General features: G+C 49.1%; 1 protein-coding gene across 2 annotated transcripts in view; it reads left to right on the top strand.

Annotated features, from left to right (window-relative positions):
* The window catches only part of LOC147102578 (uncharacterized), a 73,283-nt gene extending 56,094 nt beyond the window's left edge, over positions 1-17,189 (top strand). For both annotated transcript variants that reach the window (XM_085963228.1, XM_085963229.1), the window contains 2 exons: positions 6,455-6,687; positions 15,662-17,189. In XM_085963228.1, the coding sequence (XP_085819354.1) occupies positions 6,455-6,687; positions 15,662-17,164 (1,736 nt within the window). In that variant the 3' untranslated portion in view covers positions 17,165-17,189. The remainder of the gene's footprint in view (positions 1-6,454; positions 6,688-15,661) is intronic.
* Positions 17,190-21,955: the final 4,766 nt, after the last annotated feature.

The following is a 21,955-nucleotide window of genomic DNA, read 5'->3' as shown; positions in this document are numbered from 1 at the left end:
TCTCACTCTCCCCCTCACTCCCCATACCCGGTAATATCCCACCCAGTCTAATCTCACTCTCCCCCTCACTCCCCATACCCGGTAATATCCCACCCAGTCTAACCTCACTCTCCCCCTCACTCCCCATACCCGGTAATATCCCACCCAGTCTAACCTCACTCTCCCCCTCACTCCCCGCACCCGGTAATATCCCACCCAGTCTAATCCCACTCTCCCTCTCACTCCCCATACCCGGTAATATCCCACCCAGTCTAATCTCACTCTCCCCCTCACTCCCCATACCCGGTAATATCCCACCCAGTCTAATCTCACTCTCCCCCTCACTCCCCATACCCGGTAATATCCCACCCAGTCTAATCTCACTCTCCCCCTCACTCCCCGTACCCGGTAATATCCCACCCAGTCTAATCTCACTCTCCCCCTCACTCCCCGTACCCGGTAATATCCCACCCAGTCTAATCTCACTCTCCCCCTCACTCCCCGTACCCGGTAATATCCCACCCAGTCTAATCTCACTCTCCCCCTCACTCCCCGTACCCGGTAATATCCCACCCAGTCTAATCTCACTCTCCCCCTCACTCCCCATACCCGGTAATATCCCACCCAGTCTAATCTCACTCTCCCTCTCACTCCCCATACCCGGTAATATCCCACCCAGTCTAATCTCACTCTCCCCCTCACTCCCCATACCCGGTAATATCCCACCCAGTCTAACCTCACTCTCCCCCTCACTCCCCATACCCGGTAATATCCCACCCAGTCTAACCTCACTCTCCCCCTCACTCCCCATACCCGGTAATATCCCACCCAGTCTAATCTCACTCCCCCCCTCACTCCCCATACCCGGTAATATCCCACCCAGTGTAACCTCACTCTCCCCCTCACTCCCCATACCCGGTAATATCCCACCCAGTCTAATCTCACTCTCCCTCTCACTCCCCATACCCGGTAATATCCCACCCAGTCTAATCCCACTCTCCCCCTCACTCCCCATACCCGGTAATATCCCACCCAGTCTAATCCCACTCTCCCCCTCACTCCCCATACCCGGTAATATCCCACCCAGTCTAATCTCACTCTCCCCCTCACTCCCCATACCCGGTAATATCCCACCCAGTCTAACCTCACTCTCCCCCTCACTCCCCATACCCGGTAATATCCCACCCAGTCTAACCTCACTCTCCCCCTCACTCCCCATACCCGGTAATATCCCACCCAGTCTAATCCCACTCTCCCCCTCACTCCCCATACCCGGTAATATCCCACCCAGTCTAACCTCACTCTCCCCCTCACTCCCCATACCCGGTAATATCCCACCCAGTCTAATCCCACTCTCCCCCTCACTCCCCATACCCGGTAATATCCCACCCAGTCTAATCTCACTCCCCCCCTCACTCCCCATACCCGGTAATATCCCACCCAGTCTAATCCCACTCTCCCCCTCACTACCCCATACCCGGTAATATCCCACCCAGTCTAATCTCACTCTCCCCCTCACTCCCCATACCCGGTAATATCCCACCCAGTCTAATCCCACTCTCCCCCTCACTCCCCATACCCGGTAATATCCCACCCAGTCTAATCTCACTCTCCCCCTCACTCCCCATACCCGGTAATATCCCACCCAGTCTAATCTCACTCTCCCCCTCACTCCCCATACCCGGTAATATCCCACCCAGTCTAATCCCACTCTCCCCCTCACTCCCCATACCCGGTAATATCCCACCCAGTCTAATCTCACTCTCCCCCTCACTCCCCATACCCGGTAATATCCCACCCCGTCTAATCTCACTCTCCCCCTCACTCCCCATACCCGGTAATATCCCACCCAGTCTAATCTCACTCTCCCCCTCACTCCCCATACCCGGTAATATCCCACCCAGTCTAATCTCACTCTCCCCCTCACTCCCCATACCCGGTAATATCCCACCCAGTCTAATCTCACTCTCCCTCTCACTCCCCATACCCGGTAATATCCCACCCAGTCTAATCTCACTCTCCCCCTCACTCCCCATACCCGGTAATATCCCACCCAGTCTAATCTCACTCTCCCCCTCACTCCCCATACCCGGTAATATCCCACCCAGTCTAATCTCACTCTCCCCCTCACTCCCCATACCCGGTAATATCCCACCCAGTCTAATCTCACTCTCCCCCTCACTCCCCATACCCGGTAATATCCCACCCAGTCTAATCCCACTCTCCCCCTCACTCCCCATACCCGGTAATATCCCACCCAGTCTAATCCCACTCTCCCCCTCACTCCCCATACCCGGTAATATCCCACCCAGTCTAATCTCACTCCCCCCCTCACTCCCCATACCCGGTAATATCCCACCCAGTCTAATCTCACTCTCCCCCTCACTCCCCATACCCGGTAATATCCCACCCAGTCTAATCTCACTCCCCCCCTCACTCCCCATACCCGGTAATATCCCACCCCGTCTAATCTCACTCTCCCTCTCACTCCCCATACCCGGTAATATCCCACCCAGTCTAATCTCACTCTCCCCCTCACTCCCCATACCCGGTAATATCCCACCCAGTCTAATCCCACTCTCCCTCTCACTCCCCATACCCGGTAATATCCCACCCAGTCTAATCTCACTCTCCCCCTCACTCCCCATACCCGGTAATATCCCACCCAGTCTAATCTCACTCTCCCCCTCACTCCCCATACCCGGTAATATCCCACCCAGTCTAATCTCACTCTCCCCCTCACTCCCCATACCCGGTAATATCCCACCCAGTCTAATCCCACTCTCCCTCTCACTCCCCATACCCGGTAATATCCCACCCAGTCTAATCCCACTCTCCCCCTCACTCCCCATACCCGGTAATATCCCACCCAGTCTAATCTCACTCTCCCCCTCACTCCCCATACCCGGTAATATCCCACCCAGTCTAATCCCACTCTCCCCCTCACTCCCCATACACGGTAATATCCCACCCAGTCTAATCCCACTCTCCCCCTGACTCCCCATACCCGGTAATATCCCACCCCGTCTAATCTCACTCTCCCCCTCACTCCCCATACCCGGTAATATCCCACCCAGTCTAATCTCACTCTCCCCCTCACTCCCCATACCCGGTAATATCCCACCCAGTCTAATCCCACTCTCCCCCTCACTCCCCATACCCGGTAATATCCCACCCAGTCTAATCCCACTCTCCCCCTCACTCCCCATACCCGGTAATATCCCACCCAGTCTAATCTCACTCCCCCCCTCACTCCCCATACCCGGTAATATCCCACCCAGTCTAATCTCACTCTCCCCCTCACTCCCCATACCCGGTAATATCCCACCCAGTCTAATCCCACTCTCCCCCTCACTCCCCATACCCGGTAATATCCCACCCAGTCTAACCTCACTCTCCCCCTCACTCCCCATACCCGGTAATATCCCACCCAGTCTAATCCCACTCTCCCCCTCACTCCCCATACACAGTAATATCCCACCCAGTCTAATCTCACTCTCCCCCTCACTCCCCATACCCGGTAATATCCCACCCCGTCTAATCTCACTCTCCCCCTCACTCCCCATACCCGGTAATATCCCACCCAGTCTAATCTCACTCTCCCCCTCACTCCCCATACCCGGTAATATCCCACCCAGTCTAATCTCACTCTCCCCCTCACTCCCCATACCCGGTAATATCCCACCCAGTCTAATCCCACTCTCCCCCTCACTCCCCATACCTGGTAATATCCCACCCAGTCTAACCTCACTATCCCCCTCACTCCCCATACCTGGTAATATCCCACCCAGTCTAATCTCACTCTCCCCCTCACTCCCCATACCTGGTAATATCCCACCCAGTCTAATCCCACTCTCCCCCTCACTCCCCATACCCGGTAATATCCCACCCAGTCTAATCCCACTCTCCCCCTCACTCCCCATACCCGGTAATATCCCACCCAGTCTAATCCCACTCTCCCCCTCACTCCCCATACCCGGTAATATCCCACCCAGTCTAATCTCACTCTCCCTCTCACTCCCCATACCCGGTAATATCCCACCCAGTCTAATCCCACTCTCCCCCTCACTCCCCATACCCGGTAATATCCCACCCAGTCTAATCCCACTCTCCCCCTCACTCCCCATACCTGGTAATATCCCACCCAGTCTAATCCCACTCTCCCCCTCACTCCCCATACCTGGTAATATCCCACCCAGTCTAATCCCACTCTCCCCCTCACTCCCCATACCTGGTAATATCCCACCCAGTCTAATCTCACTCTCCCCCTCACTCCCCATACCCGGTAATATCCCACCCAGTCTAATCTCACTCTCCCCCTCACTCCCCGCACCCTTTAATATCCCACCCAGTCTAATCCCACTCTCCCCCTCACTCCCCATACCCGGTAATATCCCACCCAGTCTAATCTCACTCTCCCCCTCACTCCCCATACCCGGTAATATCCCACCCAGTCTAATCTCACTCTCCCCCTCACTCCCCATACCCGGTAATATCCCACCCAGTCTAATCTCACTCTCCCTCTCACTCCCCATACCCGGTAATATCCCACCCAGTCTAATCTCACTCTCCCCCTCACTCCCCATACCCGGTAATATCCCACCCAGTCTAATCTCACTCTCCCCCTCACTCCCCATACCCGGTAATATCCCACCCAGTCTAATCTCACTCTCCCTCTCACTCCCCATACCCGGTAATATCCCACCCAGTCTAATCTCACTCTCCCCCTCACTCCCCGTACCCGGTAATATCCCACCCAGTCTAATCCCACTCTCCCCCTCACTCCCCATACCCGGTAATATCCCACCCAGTCTAATCCCACTCTCCCCCTCACTCCCCATACCCGGTAATATCCCACCCAGTCTAATCCCGCTCTCCCCCTCACTCCCCATACCCGGTAATATCCCACCCAGTCTAATCTCACTCTCCCCCTCACTCCCCATACCTGGTAATATCCCACCCAGTCTAATCCCACTCTCCCTCTCACTCCCCATACCCGGTAATATCCCACCCAGTCTAATCCCACTCTCTTGCTCACTCCCCATACGGTTTAATTTCCCACCCAGTCTAATCCCACTCTCCTGCACAATCCCCATACCCGGTAATTTCCCACCCAGTCTAATCCCACTCTCCTGCACAATCCCCATACCCGGTAATTTCCCACCCAGTCTAATCCCACTCTCCTGCACAATCCCCATACCCGGTAATATCCCACCCAGTCTAATCCCACTCTCCCCCTCACTCCCCATACACAGTAATATCCCACCCAGTCTAATCCCACTCTCCCTCTCACTCCCCATACCCGGTAATTTCCCACCCAGTCTAATCCCACTCTCTTGCTCACTCCCCATACGGTTTAATTTCCCACCCAGTCTAATCCCACTCTCCTGCACAATCCCCATACCCGGTAATTTCCCACCCAGTCTAATCCCACTCTCCTGCACAATCCCCATACCCGGTAATTTCCCACCCAGTCTGATCCCACACTCCTGCACAATCCCCATACCCGGTAATTTCCCACCCAGTCTAATCCCACACTCCTGCACAATCCCCATACCCGGTAATTTCCCACACAGTCAAATCTCAATCTTCTGCTCACTCCCCATTCCTTTAATATCCCACCCAATCTAATCCCACTCTCCTGCTCACTCCTCATACACTTGAAAATCCCACCCAGTCTAATCCCACACTCCTGGTCACTCCCCATAACCTTTAATATCCCACCCAGTCTAATCCCACACTCCTGCTGACTCCCCGTATCCTTTAATATCCCACCCAGTCTCATCCCACACTCCTGCTCACTCCCGTACCCTTTAATATCCCACCCGTCTATTCCCCCTCTCCTCAATCCCCAAACCTTTTAATATCTCTCCCTGTCTAATCATCCTCTCCTTCTCACTCCCCATAAACTTTAGTATCGCATCCAGTCAAATCCCAATCTTCCCCTCACTCCCCGTACCCTTTAATATCCCACCCAGTCAAATCCCAATCTTCCCCTCACTCCCCGTACCCTTTAATATCCCACCCAGTCTAATCCCAATCTCCCCCTCACTCCCCGTACCCTTTAATATCCCACCCAGTCTAATCCCAATCTTCCCCTCACTCCCCGTACCCGTTAATATTCCACTCAGTCTAATCCCACTCTCCCCCTCACTCCTCGTACCCTTTAATATTCCACCCAGTCTAATCCCACTCTCCCCCTCACTCCCCGTACCCTTTAATATTCCACCCAGTCTAATCCCAATCTCCCCCTCACTCCCCGTACCCTTTAATATTCCACCCAGTCTAATCCCACTCTCCCCCTCACTCCCCGTACCCTTTAATATTCCACCCAGTCTAATCCCACTCTCCCCCTCACTCCCCGTACCCTTTAATATCCCACCCAGTCTAATCCCAATCTCCCCCTCACTCCCCGTACCCTTTAATATCCCACCCAGTCTAATCAAGCATTTTTTTCCTCTTCCTTTTGCCGCAGGAGACACACACAAGCTACACACTGTCTGGCTGACAGGAATCTGTGAGAATGAGAAGAATGAGGCGACAAGCAGTAAACTGGATATTGATAACATGGCTGGTGTGTTCTACATGCTCCTGGTGGCCATGGGCCTCAGTCTGCTGGTCTTTGCCTGGGAGCACTTGCTGTACTGGAAGCTGAGACACCATGTAAACAAATCCAGCAAGATGGATTTTCTGCTGGCCATCAGCAGGGTAAGATGCACAGGGCTGGGTGGGTAATGTGCACAGGGCTGGGTGGGTAATCTGCACAGGGCTGGGTGGGTAAGGTGCACAGGGCTGGGTGGGTAATGTGCACAGGGCTGGGTGGGTAAGATGCACAGGGCTGGGTGGGTAATGTGCACAGGGCTGGGTGGGTAATGTGCACAGGGCTGGGCGGGATTAGATAAGACGTACAGATAATGCGAGGAGGGTTCACTACAGGGGGACTCACTCTAACCATCAATAGCAGTTTCCCAGTGTGTCACACTCACTTGCTTGAACCATTCACGAACGGAATGACTTAGATTGCTGATGTCCCCAGTGTGTGGTTGGAATTATGCTGAAGCTGACGAGGTCAGGGTCATCCTAGGGTCCTCTGGCAGTCCGGGCCTGTCAAGGAGTTTGCTCTGACCATGTAGACATGTCCCTTGTAACTCACAGTTTACCTGAAATATCCTTTTTGTACGGTGGTGGCCTGAACTGTACCCAGTATTCTAAGGCTGGTCGCACCAGCGATTTATAACGTGGCAGGACTACCTCACTATTTCAGTTCAATATTGACCTTTTATTACATCCCAACATCTGATTTGCTTCATTCACTTCGCCGAGCATTGTTGCAATAGCTTCAGTTTAGTTCATCAGAACTCCAACCTTTGCACAAATTCCACTAACCACTTTACTTTTGCATTCTTTGCCTCGAGATACAAGACCCAGGATTTCATTGACTTTTTAAGCCCTTTTCTATGTTATGCTTTTGGAGTTTTCTGCTGGACAGTCTCCTTGGATCTCACATTGCTGACCATTCCCATAAGCAGACCTTCAGTAGCTACACAACAGAGTCTGCCTTTATCTATCCAGATTCTGGGCAAATGTAATGGCACGCAGGGATCTAGCAGTGCCTCTCACCACCCACTGGGAAATATCACATGCCGTCTCCTCACTTTGGTGGGCAGTGGAATACACATTCCATCAGACTGAGGCTCAGGCTAGAAACCAAAAGACTCATTTATTAACATTATTGAACAAGTAAGTAAACAGTATTCAATACAGGCAGGATATTTACAGTAATTACAATCTTTACTAATCTCCTAAAAGTGTTACACAACAAAGACACTTTTCCTGCACTTACCCTGAATATAAAGTCGGTCCCTAAAACACAGACGCTCCCTTAGGTGGTGAAACACGACCACAGGGCCCGAGTGTCTCGCCTCTGCTCATAACTGAACCCACTCATCCCTGGTATAATCTCAGGCAATCTCTTCTGCACCTCTCTAAGTCCTTCACATAAGTAAAGTGCCCAAAAATGTCCTGAGATATGAAAATGAGCTAAAGTGTAGCGTGTACTGCCCGCAGCCTGCAGAATCAGAGAACAATGATGGACCGTAACCATGCTCGTGCTGTGTTCGGAAAGGAAGAATGCAATAAATATTCTAACATGGTCAGAAATGCTTCATTATCGTCACATTCTACATCTACTGGTACCTTTAATGACCTGGGCCTCTGCACACCAAGGTACCCCACCCCCGCTTTAGAGTCATAGATACAGTCATAGAGTCATAGAGTTATACAGCACAGAAAGAGGCCCTTCGGCCCATCGTGTCCGCGCCGGCCATCAAGCCCTGTCTATTCTAATCCCATTTTCCAGCACTTGGTCCGTAGCCTTGTATGCTATGGCGTTTCAAGTGCTCATCCAAATGCTTCTTGAATGTTGTGAGGGTTCCTGCCTCTACCACCCTTTCAGGCAGTGAGTTCCAGATTCCAACCACCCTCTGGGTGAAAAAGTTTTTCCTCAAATCCCCTCTAAACCTCCTGCCCCTTATCTTGAAACTATGCCCCCTGGTTATTGACCCCTCTACTAAGGGGAAAAGTTCCTTTCTATCTACCCTATCTATGCCCCTCATAATTTTATCCCCCCTCAGCCATCTCTGCTCTAAATAAAACAACCCCAGCCTGTCCAGTCTCTCTTCATAGCTGAAGCGCTGCAGCCCAGGTAACATCCTGGTGAATCTCCTCTGCACCCTCTCCAATGCAATCACATCCCTCCTATAGTGTGCCGACCAGAACTGCACACAGTATTCCAGCTGTGGCCTAACTAGCGTTTTGTACAGCTCCATCATAACCTCCCTGCTCTTATATTCTATGCCTCGGCTAATGAAGGCAAGTATCCCATATGCCTTTTTAACCACCTTATCTACCTGTCCTGCTGCCTTCGGGGATCTATGTACATGCACACCAAGGTCCCTCTGATCCTCTGCCCTTCCTAGGGTCCTACCATTCATTGTGTACTCCCTTGCCTTGTTAGTCCTCCCAAAATGCATCACCTCACACTTTTCAGGGTTAAATTCTATTTGCCACTGTTCTGCCCATCTAACCAACCCGTCTATATCGTCCTGTAGCATGAGGCTTCCCTCCTCGCTATTTACCACTCCACCAATTTTCGTGTCATCTGCAAACTTACTGATCATACCTCCTACATTCATATCTAAATCATTAATGTACACTACAAACAGCAAAGGACCCAGCACTGATCCCTGCTGTACACCACTGGACACAGGCTTCCAGTCACAAAAACAACCTTCGACCATCACCCTCTGCCTCCTGCCACTAAGCCAATTTTGGACCCAATGTGCCAAGTTGCCCTGGGTCCCATGGGCTCTTACCTTCTTGACCAGTCTCCCATGTGGGACTTTGTCAAAAGCCATGTAGACTACATCAACTGCACTATCCTCATCCACACCTCGTCCTCATCCTCATCCTAGTCACCCCCTTGAAAAATTCAATAAAATTGGTCAGACATGATCTCCCCCTGACAAAGCCAAGCTGACTATCCTTGATTAATCCCTGCCTCTCCAAGTGGAGACTAATTCTGTCCCTCAGAATTTTTTCCAATAATTTCCCTACCACTGATGTTAGGCTCACTGGCCTGTAATTCCCTGGTTTACCCCTACTATCCTTCTTGAACAATGGTACTACGTGAGCTGTTCTCCAGTCCTCTGGCACCTCCCCTGTGGCCAGAGAGGTTCTGAAAATTTGTGTCAGAGCCCCTGCAATCTCCTCCCTTGCCTTACGCAGCAGCCTGGGATACATCCTATCAGGGCCTGGGGATTTATCCACTTGTAAGCCCGCTCAAACCGTTAGTACCTCCTCCCTCTCAATACTAATTTGTTCAAGTATATCACAATCCCCCTGCCTGATTTCTATGCCTACATCACCCTTCTCCATAGTGAACACAGATGCAAAATATTCATTTAAAACCTCACCTACATCTTCTGGCTCTACACACAGATTGCCACTTTGGTCCCTAATGGGCCCTACTCTTTCCCTGGTTATCCTGTTTCCCTTAAAACACCTTGGGATTTTCCTTTATTTTGCCCGCCAGTGTTTTTTCATGCCCCCTCTTCACTCTCCTAATTTCTTTTTTAAGTACCCCCCTACACTTTCTATACTCCTCTAGGGCTTCCACTGTTTTTAGTTCTTTGTATCTGCCAAAAGCCTCCCTTTTTTTCCAAATCCATTCTTGTATATCCCTTGGCATCCAGGGTTCCCTGGGCTAGTTGGTCCCACCCTTGGCCTTTGCGGGAACATGTTGGCGCTGTACTCTCTCTATTTCCTTTCTGAAAGACTCCCACTGCTCTGATGTAGATTTTCCTACAAGTAGCTGATCCCAGTCCACTTTGGCCAGATCCTGCCTTATCATATTAAAATCGGCCTTCCCCCAATTTAGAACCTTTATTTCCAGTCCATCTTTGCCCTTTTCCATGACTACCTTAAATCTCACTGAATTATGGTCACCGTCACCAAAATGCTCTCCTACTGACACTTCTACCACTTGTCCGGCTACATTCCCTAGAATTAGGTCCAGTACCGCCCCCTCTCTTGTAGGACTTTCTACATGCTGGCTCAAAAAGCTCTCTTGGATGCACTTTAAGAATTCCACACCCTCTAAGCCTTTCACACTCTGACTATCCCAGTTAATATTGGGGAAGTTGAAATCCTCTACTATTATTACCCTATTATTTCTACACTTCTCTGAGATTTGCCTACATATCTATCTCCCCCTGACTGTTTGGGAGCCTATAGTACACTCCCAGCAAAGTGCTTGCCCCCTTTTTGTTTTTAAGTTCTACCCATATGGCCTCATTAGAGGTACCTGCTAAGATATCATCCCTCCTTACAGCAGTAATTGACTCCTTGATTACTATTATGACACCCCTCCTCTTTTACACCCCCCTCTGTCTCACCTGAAGATTCTATATTGAGCTGCCAGTCCTGCCCCTCCCTCAACCATGTCTCTGTGATAGCAACAATATCATACTCCCATGTGTTCATCAACATCTTCAATTCATCTGCCTTACTCGCAAGACTCCTTGCATTAAAATAAATGCCATCCAGCCTTGCTATACTCCCTTGTGCCATTACATATTTGGTCTGCCTTCCAGGCTGACTTGCTTTTTCCTCTATATTTGGCTGTGCATCACCCCCTACTATAGCTCCACGCCGTATCCCATCCCCCTGCCAAGTTAGTTTAAACCGCCCCCCCCTCCCCCCTCAACAGTACTAGCAAACCTCCCCGCAAGGATGTTGGTCCCGTTCCGGTTCAGGTGCAACCCGTCCGGCTTGTACAGGTCCCACCTTCCCCAGAAGCAGACCCAGTGATCCACGAAACTAAAGCCCTCCCTCCTGCACCAACTCTTTAGCCATGCATTCATCTGCTCTATCCTCCTATTCCTATACTCACTAGCACGTGGCACCGAGTGTAATCCAGAGATTACAACCTTTGAGGTCCTGCTTTTTAATCTGCTACCTAGCTCCCTAAATTTTTGTTGCAGGACCTCATAAGAACATAAGAAATAGGAGCAGGAGTAGGCCAATCGGCCCCTCGAGCCTGCTCCGCCATTCAATAAGATCATGGCTGATCTGATCCTAACCGCCAATCTACTATCACAGAACTAGCCCCTGAATCTAACAGAATTAGACACATGAAATAGGAGCAGGATCAGGCTACACGGCCCCTGGGCCTGCTCCGCTACCCACAGGGCCATGACCGATCCGAACCTAGACTCATGTCCAAATTCCTGCCCGCTCCCCGTAACCCTTAATTCCCTTTACTTCTAGGAAACTGTCTATTTCTGTTTTAAATTTATGTAATGATGTAGCTTCTACAGCTTTTTGGGGCAGCATATTCCATGGACCTACCACCCTCTGAGTGGAGTAGTTCCTCCTCATCTCAGTTTTGATGTCATTGGTACCAATGTGAACCACAGCCTCTGACTGTTCGTCCTCCCCCTTCAGAATGTCCTGCAGCCGTTCAGTGACATCCTTGACCCTGGCACCAGGGAGGCAACATACCATCCTGGACTCACGTCTGCGGCCACAGAAACGTCTATCTGTTCCCCTTACGATAGAATCCCCTATCACTATTGCTCTCCCACTCTTTCTCCTCCCCTCCTGTGCAGCTGAGCCACTCGTAGTGCCACAGACTTGGCTCTTGCTGCATTCCCCCGAGAAACCATCTCCCCCAGCAGTATCCAAAACAGAAAATCTGTTGGAGAGGGAGATGAACCCAGGGGACTCCTGCACTATCTTCCTAGTTCTTTTACTCTGTCTGGCGGTCACCCATTTCCTGTCTGCCTGTGCACTCTTTACCTGCGGTGTGACACCTCGTTAACCATGCTATCCACGAAGATCTCAGCTTCGCAGATGCTCCACAGTGACTCCAGCCACAGCTCCAGTTGCGAAACACAGATTTTGAGTAGCTGCAGCTGGAGACACTTCCTGCACATGTGTTCGCCCTGGACACCATTTCTCCATTTCAAATCCAACCCTTTAAGGTGCACTGTCCTTCCCAACCCTTACTTCCAACCAATGTTCCCTCTAATTCCTTTTGGTGCTGTGCAGCCCCTTTAGGCACGGTTTTTGCATTGAAAAGCCACCAAGCCAGCTGCACGGGATCCCTGGAGCACTGTGCAGCCGCGCAGCTTAAGGGAACGTTGCTTCCAACATGCACTACTTCACATTTTTCGACTGTAAACTGCATATCACTTTGCAATGTAATAGACCTTTGCAATGGAATAGCGCTTTGAACATAAGAAATAGGAGCAGGAGTCGGCCATTTGGCCCCGCGAGCCTGCTCCTCCATTCAGTAAGATCATGGCTGATCTTCTACCTCATTTCCACTTTCCTGCACTATCCCCATATCCCTTGATTCCCTTAATATCCCAAAATCTATCGATCTCTGTCTTGAATATACTCAATGACTGAGCCTCCACAGCCCTCTGGGGCAGAGAATTCCAAAGATTCACCACCCTCTGAGTGAAGAAATTTCTCTTCATCTCAGTCCTAAATGGCCGATCCCTTATTCTGAGACTGTGGCCCCTGGTTCTAGACTTCCCAGCCAGGGGAAACATCCTCCCTGCATCTACCCTGTCAATCCCTGTAAGGATTCTGTATGGTTTGCGGTGGAGTGTGCCTTTAAATCAACCACCTGCTGACCCTTCAATCCGGTCTTCACCCTTCTCTGTCTTTCACAACCCATCGGAACGTGCCAGAAAACTTCGATGTTGTTCACTCAGTGCCCCCAGCCACATCATTAATATATATAAATGCTCTCCTGGCCTCCCATCCTCCATCCTCCATAAACTTCAGCTCATCCAAAGCTCTGCTGCTCGTATCCAATTCTGCATCAATTTCTCTTCACATTTCCCCTCTATTGCTGCTCCTCCAATTGCATAAATTTAAAATTCCCATCCTCATGTTTAAATCCCTTCATGGCCTCACCCCTCCCTATCTCTGTAACCTTCTCCAGACCTATAAAGCCACTCCCAATCCCAAACCTCCATTCCTCTGATTCGGGCCTCTTGTGCATCCCTGTCCCTTCCTTCACCTTACCACTGGAGGCCGTGCTTTCAGCTGTCTAGGCCCCATGCTCTGGAATTCCCTCCCTCACCGTCTCCGCTTCTCCTCCACCTCCACCTCTTTGACCAAGCTTCACTCACCGCTCCTTATATCTCCCCCTTTAACTCCGCAGTCTTAGTTTTTTCCTGTGGGCCTTTCCCGGAACTAAAAATGTGCTGCCTAAACACAAGTTGCCGTTGGTGCGATAAATTATAGCAGCCCCGACACAGGACCCCTGACACAGGACACTCCGGACACAGGACCCCCGACACAGGACACTCCGGACATAGGACCCCCCAATAGAAGGAACCCCAATACAGGAGCCCCTGACACAGGACCCCTCAATACAGAAACCCCCTACACAGGATGGGACAGTGTAGAGGGAGCTTTACTCTGTATCTAACCCATGCTGAACCTGCCCTGGGAGTGTTTGATGGGACAGTGTGGAGGGAGCTTTACTCTGTATCTAACCCATGCGGTACCTGCCCTGGGAGTGTTTGATGGGACAGTGTGGAGGGAGCTTTACTCTGTATCTAACCTGTGCTGTACCTGCCCTGGGAGTGTTTGATGGGACAGTGTAGAGGGAGCTTTACTCTGTATCTAACCTGTGCTGTACCTGCCCTGGGAGTGTTTGATGGACAGTGTGGAGGGAGCTTTACTCTGTATCTAACCCCCTGTACCTGCCCTGGGAGTGTTTGATGGACAGTGTGGAGGGAGCTTTACTCTGTATATAACCCGTGCCATACCTGCTCTGGGAGTGTTTGATGGACAGTGTAGAGGGAGCTTTACTCTATATCTAATCCATGCCGTACCTGCTCTGGGAGTGTTTGATGGACAGTGTAGAGGGAGCTTTACTCTGTATCTAACCCGTGCTGTACCTGCCCTGGGAGTGTTTGATGGGACAGTGCAGAGGGAGCTTTACTCTGTATCTAACCCGTGCTGTACCTGCCCTGGGAGTGTTTGATGGGACAGTGTAGAGGGAGCTTTACTCTGTATCTAACCCCCTGTACCTGCCCTGGGAGTGTTTGATGGGACAGTGCAGAGGGAGCTTTACTCTGTATCCAACCCTTACTGTACCTGCCCTGGGAGAGCAGAGATTGGATAGAAGGATTCTCCAGAACTGACATGTCTCACCTTGACAAATTCAAATTTTTCGACCCTTCCCCTCAAAAGTAAACCAATTTGTGATTGGCGAGCTGATCTCTCAGCTGGTTGGTAGATTGAACATAAGAACATAAGAAATAGGAGCAGGAGTCGGCCCTTCGGCCCATCGAGCCTGCTCCACCATTCAATAAGATCATAGCTGATCTTCTACCTCAACTCCACTTTCCTGCACAATCCCCATATCCCTTGATTCCGTTAATATTCAAAAATCTATCTACTTCTGTTTTGAATATACTCAACGACTGAGCCTCCACAGCCCTCTGGGGTAGAGAATTCCAAAGATTCACCACCCTCTGAGTGAAGAAATTTCTTCTCATCTCAGTCCTGAATGGCCTACCCTTTATCCTGAGGCTGTGGCCCCTGGTTCTAGACTCCCCAGCCAAGGGAAACATCGTCCCTGCATCTACCCTGTCAAGCCTTGTAAGAATTTTGTGTTTCAATGAGATCACCTCTCATTATTCTAAACTCTAGAGAATATAGGCCTAGTCTGCTCAATCACTCCTCATAGGACAATCCCATCATCCCAGGAACCAGTCTGGTGAACCTTCATTGCACTCCCTGTATGACAAGTATATCCTTCCTTAAGTAAGGAGACCAAAACTGTCCACAATACTCCAGGTGTGGTCTCACCAGGGCCCTATATAATTGCAGTAAGACGTCTTTACTCTTATACTCAAATCCTCTTGTAATAAAGGCCTAATTGCTTGCTGTACCTGCATGTTAACTTCCAGTGATTCGTGTACATGGACACCCAGGTCCCTCTGAACACCAACATTTCCCAATCTCTCACCATTTAAAAAATATTCGGCATTTCTATTTTTCCTGAAAGAGTTTTAGTTGCCCTGAGTCCTGCTCTTAGAAGGTGTACAGAATTTTAACAAAGCTGCCTGTTTCACTCCCCCCATTCCAGGGAATCTACAGCTGTTTCAGGGGTGTGCAGGAGATCCCCAGCCCACTTCACGTGGCATCTCCCGTTGTCTCCTCGAGCTTTTCACAAGCCAACATGTTGAAGATGCTGCAGGCGGCCAAAGACTTGGTCTCGTCCACAAACGTGGAAAGTTCCTTGGAGAACGCCACAAAGGCAATCGAACATTGGACACGCACGAGCGATAACGTCACAAGCAGCTTCCCTCAAGGACCAAAGCAGCACATTGAAGGACCACGTCCCACGGAGAGCAGACAACTTTCTGTGCCCGGTATTCCCAGCAAACACCAGGCTCGCTGCCTTCCCGCAGCAATATCTCCAGCGCTGGCTTCACCTCCGCACACTGCAACTGCACCAGCATTTCTACAACAGGAGGCAAGATGGTCGGATCGGCCAATAATTAAATACAAGAGCAGGTCAGTTGGCAAATATCTAGCTGCCAAACCGGCAACAGTGATCCACAACCCTCATCCCATTCCAGCAGCTGAACTCGCTATGCATTGCCAACACAGCAGGGGGATTGATGTGGGAAATGATCTGAAGTCTCCCGACATTCCATTTATCAACAATGACGACTTACACGATCAGGATATTTACAACAGAAAATATTTCACCAGGAGACCGCCCTCGCCTTGTGGGAAATTGGCGGGTTTCTCTGTGGGAAGTGCTGGCTCTCGGAGTGGCACAGAGAGAGTGACTGCAATGAAATCTTGTATTGGATTGAATGAGAAATGGCTTGTGGGAAATCTGCTCCCCCCAGTGTCATATCTCAACCAGACAAACTGTAGTTCCTGCATCAGGTTTCATTCTGGAACACAGCCAGAGAAATTACCCTTACTGACCAGGCGATCTTCGTACATCAGAGCAACAAGGGATCAGGAGGAAAACTCAAGGCTCCGAGACAGATCGGGAAACTTGGAAAAGCCAACACCACGAGGAGAAATTGCTTACTTATTCCCCAGTCTAAAGAGTGAGATCCTGGAACCGACAGGAAACACTGTCAAACACTCCTCAGATCCAAGGGAAGGGCAGTCTGGCTACGACCAGGTGCACTTGGACTCTCGGTCACCGAGCAGACTCAGGTATTCCCAGTCTGCCAGGCTTCCCTCTTACAGAGAGGCCTGTCTGCAAAACGCAGCTGCCCTGACACATCCCTCCACAGCGTTGCAACGACACTCATGGCTAAATTCCTGCCCTAGCCCCTCTGTGTACATCTGGCACCGTAGAGTGGGCTCCCAGCGCTTCAACTGGTTGGCCGGGCCTGGACACCGGCCCTGTGATAGAGGCATTATGATGAAGTACTTGGAGAAAAGGACTGCACACCAGGACAGTACGTTGAGAGAGCCCACACCTGGCAGGAGCAGGATGATCCATCATAGGATGAGAGGCAGGGGAAACCATCAGCTGGAGTCTGGAGGAGCAGGAGACAGTTCCTCTCATTTGAGAAAATCGTGTGTACGGGTTTCCAGCCAGGAATCCGAGGTATAGATTCAGTAAAATGTAAAGAATTAAACTCCCGGAGTGGAACTGTTTCTTTCATTCAGTGAACCCCTACTCGGTTCAATCAGGTTGAATGTTACAGCTGTTCATTGCTTCCCAGATCAGAGCACAACTCCATTGCTGATTTAACCATCTTGGTTGAAATGACATTTTTTCCTGATATAACTCTTCCTGTTTCCAACACCTGCGCAATTTAACCATAACCCTACGTGGGAAAAGATGCCATGGCAAAAAAGAGGACATCAGTGACTGATCAGAAGATACTGGGAGCAATGGAATAGCAATTAAATTGAGAATAGAGTGAAGGGATCCACTGCAATTGGGACTGTGGTTCATTCACTCACATTACACAGCGAGAGATCTCAGAGTGAATCGATTCCCACATTACACAGTTAGAGATCTGAGAGTGAATCGATTCTCACATTACACAGTTAGAGAGATCTCAGAGTGAATCGATTCTCACATTACACAGCGAGAGATCTCAGAGTGAATCGATTCCCACATTACACAGTTAGAGATCTGAGAGTGAATCGATTCTCACATTACACAGTTAGAGAGATCTCAGAGTGAATCGATTCTCACATTACACAGTTAGAGATCTCAGAGTGAATCGATTCCCACATTACACAGTTAGAGATCTCAGAGTGAATCGATTCTCACATTACACAGTTAGAGATCTCAGAGTGAATCGATTCCCACATTACACAGTTAGAGATCTCTGAGTGAATCGATTCTCACATTACACAGTTAGAGATCTCTGAGTGAATCGATTCTCACATTACACAGTTAGAGATCTCAGAGTGAATCGATTCTCACATTACACAGTTAGAGATCTCAGAGTGAATCGATTCTCACATTACACAGTTACAGAGATCTCAGAGTGAATCGATTCTCACATTACACAGTTAGAGATCTCTGAGTGAATCGATTCTCACATTACACAGTTAGAGATCTCAGAGTGAATCGATTCTCACATTACACAGTTAGACATCTCAGAGTGAATCGATTCTCACATTACACAGCGAGAGATCTCAGAGTGAATCGATTCTCACATTACACAGTTAGAGATCTCAGAGTGAATCGATTCTCACATTACACAGTTAGAGAGATCTCAGGGTGAATCGATTCTCACATTACACAGTTAGAGATCTCAGAGTGAATCGATTCTCACATTACACAGTTAGAGATCTCAGAGTGAATCGATTCTCACATTACACAGTTAGAGATCTCAGAGTGAATCGATTCTCACATTACACCGAGAGATCTCAGAGTGAATCGATTCTCACATTACACAGTTAGAGATCTCAGAGTGAATCGATTCTCACATTACACAGTTAGAGAGATCTCAGGGTGAATCGATTCTCACATTACACAGTTAGAGATCTCAGAGTGAATCGATTCTCACATTACACAGAGAGAGATCTCAGAGTGAATCGATTCTCACATTACACAGTTAGAGATCTCAGAGTGAATCGATTCTCACATTACACAGTTAGAGATCTCAGAGTGAATCGATTCCCACATTACACAGTTAGAGAGATCTCAGGGTGAATCGATTCTCACATTACACAGTTAGAGATCTGAGAGTGAATCGATTCTCACATTACACAGTTAGAGATCTGAGAGTGAATCGATTCTCACATTACACAGTTAGAGATCTCTGAGTGAATCGATTCTCACATTACACAGTTAGAGATCTCGGTGAATCGATTCTCACATTACACAGTTAGAGATCTCTGAGTGAATCGATTCTCACATTACACAGAGATCTCAGAGTGAATCGATTCTCACATTACACAGTTAGAGATCTCAGAGTGAATCGATTCTCACATTACACAGTTAGAGATCTCAGAGTGAATCGATTCTCACATTACACAGTTAGAGATCTCAGAGTGAATCGATTCTCACATTACACAGTTAGAGATCTCAGAGTGAATCGATTCTCACATTACACAGTTACAGAGATCTCAGAGTGATTCGATTCTCACATTACACAGTTAGAGATCTCAGAGTGAATCGATTCTCACATTACACAGTTAGAGATCTCAGAGTGAATCGATTCTCACATTACACAGTTAGAGATCTCAGAGTGAATCGATTCTCACATTACACAGTTAGAGATCTCAGGGTGAATCGATTCTCACATTACACAGTTAGAGAGATCTCAGAGTGAATCGATTCTCACATTACACAGAGAGAGATCTCAGAGTGAATCGATTCTCACATTACACAGTTAGAGATCTCTGAGTGAATCGATTCTCACATTACACAGTTAGAGATCTCAGAGTGAATCGATTCTCACATTACACAGTTAGAGATCTCAGAGTGAATCGATTCTCACATTACACAGTTAGAGATCTCAGAGTGAATCGATTCTCACATTACACAGTTAGAGATCTCAGAGTGAATCGATTCTCACATTACACAGAGAGAGATCTCAGAGTAAATCGATTCTCACATTACACAGTTAGAGATCTCAGAGTGAAGTCAGGCGAGACAGAGGGGGGTGTAAAAGGGGAGGGGGTGTTGCAATATTAATTAAGGAGTCAATTACTGCTGTAAGGAGGGATGATATATTAGCGGGTTCCTCTAATGAGGCCATATGGGTAGAACTTAAAAACAAAAAGGGGGCAAGCACTTTGCTGGGAGTGTACTATAGGCCCCCAAACAGTCAGGGGGAGATAGAGGAACAGATATGTAGGCAAATCTCAGAAAGGTGTGAAAATAATAGGGTAATAATAGTGGGGGACTTCAACTTCCCCAATATAAATTGGGATAGTCAGAGTGTGAAAGGCTTAGAGGGTGCAAAATTCTTAAAGTGCATCCAGGAGAGCTTTTTGAGCCAACATGTAGAAAGCCCTACAAGAGAGGGGGCGGTACTGGACCTAATTCTAGGGAATGTAGCCGGGCAGGTGGTGGAAGTGTCTGTAGGAGAGCATTTTGGCGATAGTGACCATAATTCAGTGAGATTTAAGGTGGTCATGGAAAAAGAAAAAGACGGCCCGGAAATAAGGGTTCTAAATTGGGGGAAGGCCGATTTTAATAAGATAAGGCAGGATCTGGCCAAAGTGGACTGGGAGCAGCTACTTATAGGAAAATCCACATCAAAACAGTGGGAGGCTTTCAGAAGGGAAATAGAGAGAGTACAACGCCAACATGTTCCTGTAAAGGTCAAGGGTGGGACCAACAAGCAAAGGGAACCTTGGATGACAAGGGATATACAAAAATGCATTAGGGAAAAAAGAGGGGCTTTTGGCAGTTACAAAAGACAAAAGACGGAGGAAGCCCTAGAGGAGTATAAAAGGTGCAGGGGCATACTTAAAAAGGAAATTAGGAGGGCGAGGAGGGGCCATGAAATAACACTGGCGAGCAAAATAAAGGAAAATCCTAAGATGTTTTATAAGTATATTAAGGGCAAGAGGATAACCAGGGAAAGGGTAGGGCCCATTAGGGACCAAAGTGGCAAGCTGTGTAGAGCCAGATGAAGTAGGTGGGGTTTTAAATGAATTTTTTTCCTCTGTGTTCACTATGGAGAAAGACGATGTAGACAGAGAAGTCGGGCAAGGGGACTGTGACATACTTGAACATATTAGCATCGAGAGGGAGGAGGTACTAGCGGTTTTAGCAGGCCAAAAAGTGGATAAATCCCCAGGCCTGGACGAGATGTATCCCAGGCTGTTGTGTGAGGCAAAGGAGGAGATTGCAGGGGCTCTGACACAAATTTTCAGAACCTCTCTGACCACAGGGGATGTACCAGAGGACTGGAGAACAGCTAACGTAGTACCATTATTCAAGAAGGGTAGCAGGGATAAATCAGGGAATTACAGGCCAGTGAGCCTAACATCTGTGGTAGGGAAATTATTGGAAAAAATTCTGAGGGACAAAATTAGTCTCCACTTGGAGAGGCAAGGATTAATCGGGGATAGTCAGCATGGCTTTGTCAAGGGTAAATCATGTCTGACCAATCTGATTGAATTTTTCGAGGGGGTGACTAGGTGTGTGGATGAGGGAAATGCTGTGGATGTGGTTTACATGGACTTCAGTAAAGCTTTTGACAAAGTCCCGCAAAGGAGACTGGTCAAGGAGGTAAGAGCCCATGGGATCCAGGGGGCCTTGGCGCGTTGGATCCTAAACTGGCTGAGTGGCAGGAGGCAGAGGGTGATGGTCGAAGGTTGCTTTTGTGACTGGAAGCCTGTGTCCAGTGGGGTACCTCAGGGATCGGTGCTGGGTCCCTTGCTGTTTGTGATCTACATTAATGATTTGGATGAGAATGTAAAAGGTATGATCAGTAAGTTCGCGGATGACACGAAAATTGGTGGGGTGGTAAATTGCGAGGAGGAAAGCCTCAGGCTACAGGACGATATTAACGGGTTGGTCAGATGGGCGGAAAAGTGGCAAATGGAATTTAACCCTGAAAAGTGCGAGGTGATGCATTTTGGATGGATAAATAAGGCAAGGGAATACACAATGAGTGGTAGGACCCTAGGAAGTACAGAGAGTCAGAGGGACCTTGGTGTACATGTACATAGGTCCCTGAAGGCAGCGGAACAGGTAGATAAGGTGGTTAAAAAGGCATATGGGATACTTGCCTTCATTAGCAGAGGCATATAATATAAGAGCAGGGAGGTTATGATGGAGCTGTACAAAACGCTGGGAGGCCACAGCTGGAGTACTGTGTGCAGTTCTGGTCGCCTCACTATAGGAAGGATGTGATTGCTTTGGAGAGGGTGCAGAGAAGATTCACCAGGATGTTACCTGGGATGGAGCACCTCAGCTATG

The sequence above is a fragment of the Somniosus microcephalus genome, chromosome 21, assembly GCF_052327205.1.
Source record: "Somniosus microcephalus isolate GS21.2 chromosome 21, FLI_Smic_1.0, whole genome shotgun sequence".
Taxonomy (NCBI): Eukaryota; Metazoa; Chordata; class Chondrichthyes; order Squaliformes; family Somniosidae; genus Somniosus; species Somniosus microcephalus.
This window is presented reverse-complemented; position numbering and strand designations above follow the sequence as displayed.